Consider the following 7,977-nt stretch of genomic DNA (forward strand, 5'->3'; position numbering starts at 1 on the left):
GGTTGAGAACCACTGGTCTAGCGCATGCAGTAAAATACAGGAATTTTCGGTTTTTAAAACTCTGAAGGTTTGACGTTCTTGTCCAAGCTGTTTAATGAGTGTCAATTATCCACTGGCCAACATGCTTTTGTTTGTTCTGATTGACGAATGGACGTATAAAATGCTTGATCATCTGCGCATAAACTATAGTAGTGCAACTTAACAAACTATTCTAGAAATTACTATAGTGTTCAAGGGGGGCCTAGAAATTGACTTGCACCAGCATATTTTTCTTCTCTCGAGGGCCCTGAGTGCATGCAATGGAACTTTGGCTTAGGATATTATGGACCAGGATTGATCGTGTTTTATATTAAATGCACAAATATGTAAAGAACATCTTGCGGAGGAACTGTGGGAGATATATACAAATAAATAAAACGTATACACACTGAAATAGCACACAATCCAAACACGTAGGCACATAGACAAGAGTTTAAAACCTGCTAAACAAAATAGAGAAAACCAAAAAATAAACGATCAATTGCGTGGTACTTACAAATAAACAAGTGCATTTCTCCAAAAGCACGCAAAGAAATGGAACACTAAAACTCCATGTTTCAACGTAAATCCACTTTCCAGTTAAAGCTGGAAGACCATTAGCGCACTTGGCCCAAAGTAACACCAAAAAAAGCCATCAAAAGTCATGGGGCGACCTTTGCAACACTGGATCCGTACCATGTAATATCATGCTACCTTTTACATAAAAACACAATAACAGCGCATGGAGGTCTCAAGCAAACACGTGTAACCCGAAACCTTCGTATTGTTGCGTCACGGCCACCCTAGCAACGAACAGTGACAAGACAAGGCTGTGATGTCATCAGTCATACAACCTTGTGACGTGGGGGGCGTTGTTACGTTTCGGCCAGACACCAGTAGTTGCACAACAACGACTGTTTTTGTCTGTGCAATGCGTCACTCTTTCGTCACCCAATGTATATTTGGAACAAAGACCCATTTGGAGAAAAATCTTAGTGTGGGTGGTTCTTTGTGTAAGTACAAAGTGACATAGGTTATAAGGCCGCTGTTTTGAAATCTTAGTAGAGCACCCAAGATTGTGGATAATATTTGGTTTCACAACAATAACAATGTAGTAGTAATTGCACCCTGACATCCCTCTCATTAATTATGATAAAATGTGCCACTCATTATGTGACAGTTTGTTTACCAAATAAGGTACAGCATTATAAACACATCAAATCCAGACAGTGCAAGTCATGATTTTGAAATTTTTTAACATCATCATCATTACAGTCCCACTCAAGTAATTTGGCTTAAGCATTATTAAGTACCACACTTGCATGTCTCATTGTCACATTACACATTTTCAGACAATATATTGTTACATATTATTGGCAGTTCTAAATTCAAATTAAAAAGAGAGTATTACTACAATTGATTTAGGTATAAACCATGTTTATTGCCAGAAGATGGGCAAACATGAAAACAACAAGCTTTTACACATCCATCTGTTTTTGACATGAGGAGGTATCATCAGAAACAGAAGTATTGGAAGTGTGTACTGTTGTCATTAACACAGGTACGCTTACCGTCCCAGGAATTACAAAAGGTTTGTATATGGAATCGGCTGTTGAAGAAGAAGATATTGAAACCTTTACGTCTGACCTTCCTTTGCTTTTATTTCTAAAAAATTGTAAAGTACTTAACCTTATAAATTCAAATGTTGAAAAAATACATTTTAACAAACACATCAAAAAATGGAAAAAAATAATTTGGAAAAAAAAGAATGCATAAAGTAAATGTAAAGAAGCTAGTTATGTTTCAACTAAAAAAATAGAACTCCAAGGTCATTTACTGTGATAAATATTGTTTTTTGTAAAATTCAAATTTTGAGGTACTTCGAAAAAGGATACATGTACAAGTACAACTACAACATTGTATACATGTTGTGAAATAAACAGTCATATTAGTGAAAACAAAACTAACAAACATACTTGTGAATTTTAACATGCTTTGCTAGATGATCAGATCTAGAAAACTTCTTTTTGCAGACTGGACAGGCATAGGGCTTGATACCTTCGTGTGATCTCTTGTGGCGAGCCAGCTCATCTGATCTTGAAAACTTCCACCCACAACCAGCCCACTGACACACAAATGGTTTTTCCCCCGTGTGCCTCCTATTCATAGAAAATACACATAAACACTTTTTTCAACTGAAAAAAATGTTGATTTTAGGTTCATAGAATCCAAGGTATATATAGTTTTTGCATAACTGCACAATTTTGAACCTAATTTTACAAACCTTTGGGCAACTAACATATATTTGCAAAAGGAAAAAAATCAGGCTCAACTTGTTACCAAAACAATTGAAGTTGTGTGTTTTATTACATCATCGAGAAGTATACATATGCGCAATCATTGCCTACATAAATACAAATCACTACACCTATAACACTAGAATAGTGGTTTTCCTATATATTGCCAGTTTATTTATACTACATCATATTTAATGATGTATCACATATACCATTTACTATATTTATAATGGATATATATTTGGCACCTACATTTTATTGGGTCCCTATCTTTTTCCTGGCACCTTATAACATAATTGTTTCTGCAAGCATAATCTAATGGGTCCCCACACATATGCATATGCGATTTGGTAACAGTAAAAATAGGGCACAATCATTGTTAAACTGAAATAGTGGTTTTCCTATATATTCCATTTTACCGAAACTGTGTCATATTTACGCACCATCCATAATTGTAAGGGATATATATTTGATGGATACATTTAGTATGGTACCAATATTTTTGTGGCCTGTTATAACATAATTGTTTTTTGCAAGCAAAAACCAATGGGTCCCACACACATATATTTTGAATTCGTAACAGGACGAATGGCGCATGCATATGGTAGGTAAGAATTTGGGGTCAATGCAAAGCTCCAGACAACAGAGGTTAGCGTTGATTTTTCACGGTTTCATTTCCGTCAGCGATCATTGTCTTGCGGCATGCGAATGTTGTTAGATAAAGATATGGTGCCGATCGCGGCAGGAGGGGCCTGTCGTTAACCGCCATAAGACGCAAAACTGTGTGATACAACAATTGCATAACTTACGTTTTAAATGATCTACAACATATCTTAATTGCACAGTGCAAAAAGACTGCCTTTATGCGCGAGGCCGAGATATTCGCTTTTCAGTGGGCAGGTTTGCGCTTTTCGCGCCCAATTGGGCTTTTTCCGAAATGGAGTTGCACGTTGTTTTCACGAGGTGGAAAATGGATGAGTCCAACTATTTAAACTTTTAGGTTTCAACATTTTTTTCCTTAATAGTCCTTTGTTTATTGAATTAGGATTTTTAATCCTCACATAGCGTTCCCTGGCGCCGTTAAGTTTCTACATACCAACAATATGATTGCTTAGCTGGGCTTTTTATGTCCAAAACCTGTTCTGAAACAGTTTTATTAACGCTTTCAGTTTGAGAAGTCACGCTCTGCATGAATAAGTCGACCTACAATAACGTTTACAGCGCAACATAACTAACATCATACCATCTTAATTCCAACCAGTGAGAAAATGGTCAAGTGACGACTGCGTTCATGCGTGAAGCAGAGGCATTTTTTTCCATGCACCACTATCGTCAATCACTCCCATTGCGTCAGCTGTGCACTGAGCAAGCACAAATTTGACAAAAGACAGCATGTAAAAACATATTTGGGGCTGTAAGAGTAATTACTGAGCCGATTGCACTGAATTTTTTAACAGCCAACAAGGAGCACCCTATCCACAGCTGTTTAAAATTTCAGCAGGTTATGTCTTGTATTTCTGACCTCATTAACATGTGAACAAACAAACAAATATTTGGGGTTTAAGGGGTGAAAATGGATATATACAACTTCAAGTTACAAAATACTTTAAAATACGCTGCAATGTACCAATCAAAAAAGTATGAAACTCCAGAATCATCTGCTTTAGTAAGTATAGCTGTTTTAAAAATTTCACGTTTTGGGGGGCTGTGGATGAGCCGAGGGATCAAACGGGGTCAAAATTTACATGGACCATCTTTAGACCAATATCTATAATGTGTGTAAATTTGAAAAAGTTTGAACCAATCTTTCTTGACCAAAACGTGGGGAAAAATCTGCGTTAGATGGAAAAAAAATATAGACAAAAACAATATGTGTTCAGGGAAGGGGATCCATAATTATGAAACCCATTGAAAATATAATTGATGATTTATTACAAAAAGACAAACTAAAAATTCATTCACACAAATTTTTAAACATGCTTAAGAATATGCATCCCAAAATAGTTTAGGAAATGTTTAGTACACATGAACAAAAAAACAGTTCTTATCAAATTGTTCCAAGCCAAGTATGTCACTAATTTAGATATCCTAACTTACCTGATATGTGCTTTCAGGTGGGAGCTTTTGGTGTACTTTTTGTCACATCCAACATAGTTGCAAACGTGAATACGAAGAGCATCATCAGACACCTTCACATTCTTTTTTTGTGTTGCAGCATTACTGGAATTGGTTTGGAGGGTGCTGGGTACAGGAGCAATGCCAGCTATCATAATGCAGCTTCCTGGCTGTGCAGATATGATAGGAAGGGGAGCAATTTTAATCAAATTTTTTGGGGAATTTGCATTATTGCTTTGAATTCCACTTGTACTGGTGATAGGAGCAGTTGATGGTTCTCGGCCACTGCCATGTGCAGATGTTTTTACCTCACAAGCAGAAGTAGACTGAACTTCTGCTTTGTTCAAAGACCCAGCCATGGTATCTTGTTGTACTTGTGCAATAGACAAGGGTATTACTTTATCTTGTATGACAATATACAGTGGAGTGGTTTTGGCAATTGATCCATTACCAACTGGGGGGTTTAGTGCAATAAGTTGCGCCATCATTTCTCCTTTGTTGCCCACTGCAGTTTTACTGTCTTCAGACCAGATTTGGCTACCTGCTTCAGTGCCCACTTCCAACTTTTGTTTGTTAAATGACTTCTTTTCATATTTAAATGAATTATCTAAGTCGTATGCACACTTAGAACATAGTTTTAATGCAGATTCAGAAAAAGTTTGAGAACATTCGCGAACTTTGCAAGCAGCACATACATCCACTTCTACTTTTCTGACCGTGCTGCTAGGGCAAATGGCTGATGATAACTGCAGATTTTGATGACCTGTATTATTTAATAGATGATGCAATAGCTCTACTTTATTATCTTGTGAATTGTTGCTATGTGTTAGGTTGGAAACATTGGTTGGATTTAAGTCACTTAAACCACCTTGTTTTATTTTCGAATCCCCAGAAAATTTGTCTTGGACAACTGAAGAGGCATAGTTTGAATAACTGCTTACTAGTTTACTAGAAGCTTGTGCTTGATCATGGAGAACAAAATCAATTGTTCCAGATGAATTTCCCGAATTCACTGTTGCTTCACTACTGCTGGTACTTAAAAGGGTTTGAAAAGATGTGGAACAATGCTGTGTATTACTTAGAAAATCAGTGGAACTTGATTCTGTACTTGGTGACATGTAAAAATCCACACTATTAGAATTTCTTTTTTCAGACAAGTCTACCATAAACTGTTTTGTGTCATCCACTGGAAGACTTGTTTTTTCATTCTCTGGACTTCCCAGATCAAACTGTGGTTTCTTGTTGCTGAAATTGTATGTTTCTTGATTTTTTCGCTTTACTTGATCCAATGTTTTGTCAAAATCATTCAGCGCATTTGCTAAACTGCTATTCCTGGGTATTGATGACAGCGATTGATTAAGAGTACCGAAGAAGGATTGGTTTGATGCTGTAATCCCAGCTTCTTTATTATCCCTCATTAAAGACAATGCTGGACCTTCTGCAATTAATTCATCGATTCCATGTTCTGCTGTGTGAAAAGACCAAGGAAAAATGCTTTCTTTTGAACCAGTTTTTGTAAGAGCATTTTGGGACATATGCATTTTATTTATGTTCCCTATTGAAGGAGTCACAACAGAAGTTATAGTAACTGGAACTCTGTGTTGAAAAGGAGTTCCTGAAAGGACATCCTCAAAATTTGCTTCAACTCTGCTTTGAAATGACTGGGTCAAATAGATTGATGGTGATGGTGGTGTCTTCGCCGGTGATGGGGTTGATGGAACATTCTGTAAGACGGAAAACCTGGCCTTTGATGATGGAGCAACTCCAGAAATTTCAAGAGAAGATTGCTTGTTGTCTAACTGTTTTGTATTAGCAAACTGAAGAAGGTGATCTTGTTTAAGACTCACTCCCTGAGAAAATGAGGAAAACCTTGGACTGCTATCACTAAATAACTCTTGATTGTGAGTGACTACTTGTTGAGTTGTATGTAAAGATTGATCAGTCCCCAAAAGAATGTCAAGAAGCGCATCATCATTGTCATGAATTGTATTTCTTGATGTGGGATTGTGCAGACTCCCTTCAATTGTCTGTTCACCATTTCCAAAACTTTTAGCCATAAATTTTTTCAAAGACACACATTTGTTACCTATCATATATCATATCATATTTTATTTTCAGTTGCGTACGCGGTAATTGCATGCAAATGAAATATAATAGGCAAGCAACTGGTGGATGGCGAAGGGACCATATAGGTCATCGAGACCTAAAGAAGGTTTAAGTTTTAAAATTAATCTGTGTGTACAAATCAATTCCACAAATAACCCAGATATGCACTTATTTTATTATAGCTGGCTTTGATAATTGAAACAAAATACAGACTTTATCTGACACGCACACTGCATCTCGTAACTGTGTTTTGTAGTCAAAACTATTCCTGTCATTAAAACAAGATGTAAAGTTTACACAAACAAAATTGTAAGAGTATAGATAAAGTATATAAACTAAAAAACGTAAACACGCGACAGAAGCTATTTGGTTTTATTCCGTCAATATATCCAAATTTTTAAAATCGAACACTTGCTAACAACAAATATGGCGGGGGGTGTTAGGTGGGCGTTCCCAAACAGCAAAGCACGCAAGTCAAAAGTTTTGTTCACAATAAATTGAAATCATTGACTAGCACAACTCTTTTCATTTAATTGCACTCACATTTTAACAGGGCGACCGTGTTCGTCTAAACAAAGCTTTACTGTCCAAAGACTCACCAAGTAATACAAAGCTTTTTACAAATGAAAGTGGCAGCTGCGAACGTACAAAATGACCCTTTTCACCGTTACGCGTGATTGATTTACACGTTTAGCATGTGATGTAAAACAGCCAATCAGACCTTGCATAAATTGGGATGGTCCAACGTTGATTGTTTATCAACAATGTGTTTCTGTTAGCACGGTACACAACCAATGTGCATTGCGTGGAATCCAAAATTTACGAGGATTGCCCCCCCCCCCCCCCAAAAAAAAAACAAATTAATCACATTGCTGCATTTCTTCCTAAAAGCATTACTTGTTTAATACTGTACTTTACTTGCAGTTTGATTACTGTATTTTATTGTGAAAGTTTCTTTCGCCATGTTTTACCCATAAAACTTTTCTGTTATCCGTTTCAGCAACGATTAAGGTTAGGAAATAAATTATTGCAGAGGTATGACACTAAACTCTTTCGCTACCGTGATGTGTTTTTTATTTGCAATCAGAACATTTTTGACTGCTGGTTTTACATGCAGGAAAAATAAACCATTCCTATTGTAATTACGCCTGAATGGCACATGCTGATGTTTAGTCTAAGGCAGTGTTTCTCAACCTGGGGTCGCAGCCACCAAAGGGCACTTTCGAGGGGGTCGCGAAGACGCAACCCAACTCATCCGTATCATATAAAACTTTCCCTGTGACTTCTGTTGAGCATAGTAGCTGACACGACCGTTTGATTTAGAACAGGCACAAAAATATTTGCGATTGTAGCCTATACTTCTATAATGGCGGTTTTTGGCTATTCCTAACATAAAAAACACCAAATAGTGAAATGGTTAGTGAAAATGAGCCACAAACAC

General features: G+C 36.8%; 1 protein-coding gene across 2 annotated transcripts; it reads right to left on the minus strand.

Annotated features, from left to right (window-relative positions):
* Positions 1-333: 333 nt before the first annotated feature.
* LOC145223071 (uncharacterized) lies at positions 334-7,384 on the minus strand. Of its 2 annotated transcripts, none has more exons than XM_080089378.1 (3): positions 4,413-7,384; positions 1,995-2,177; positions 334-1,683 (listed from the first exon to the last, which is right to left on the minus strand). In XM_080089378.1, exons 1-3 carry the CDS (start codon positions 6,521-6,523, stop codon positions 1,497-1,499), a joined length of 2,481 nt encoding a protein of 826 aa, XP_079945504.1. In that variant the 5' UTR covers positions 6,524-7,384; the 3' UTR covers positions 334-1,496. The 2 variants fall into 2 exon arrangements, 1 of the variants encoding a protein (XP_079945504.1); XR_013859407.1 differs by lacking the exon at positions 334-1,683 and adding an exon at positions 3,559-3,676 and having other exon boundaries at positions 2,118-2,177.
* Between the last annotated feature and the right edge of the window lie 593 nt (positions 7,385-7,977).

Source organism: Phallusia mammillata, chromosome 4, assembly GCF_965637545.1.
Source record: "Phallusia mammillata chromosome 4, kaPhaMamm4.hap1.1, whole genome shotgun sequence".
NCBI lineage: Eukaryota > Metazoa > Chordata > Ascidiacea > Phlebobranchia > Ascidiidae > Phallusia > Phallusia mammillata.

What these genes read in the sequence shown, in the direction of transcription:
- LOC145223071 (XM_080089378.1), bottom strand. Translation starts at nt 6,523, where the DNA reads ATGATAGGTAACAAATGTGTGTCTTTGAAAAAATTTATGGCTAAAAGT. An exon ending in CACCTGAAAGCACATATCAG is followed by an intron (nt 2,178 to 4,412) that starts GTAAGTTAGGAT and finishes TTCTATGAATAG; the next exon opens with GAGGCACACGGGGGAAAAAC. An exon ending in AAGCATGTTAAAATTCACAA is followed by an intron (nt 1,684 to 1,994) that starts GTATGTTTGTTA and finishes ACAATTTTTTAG; the next exon opens with AAATAAAAGCAAAGGAAGGT.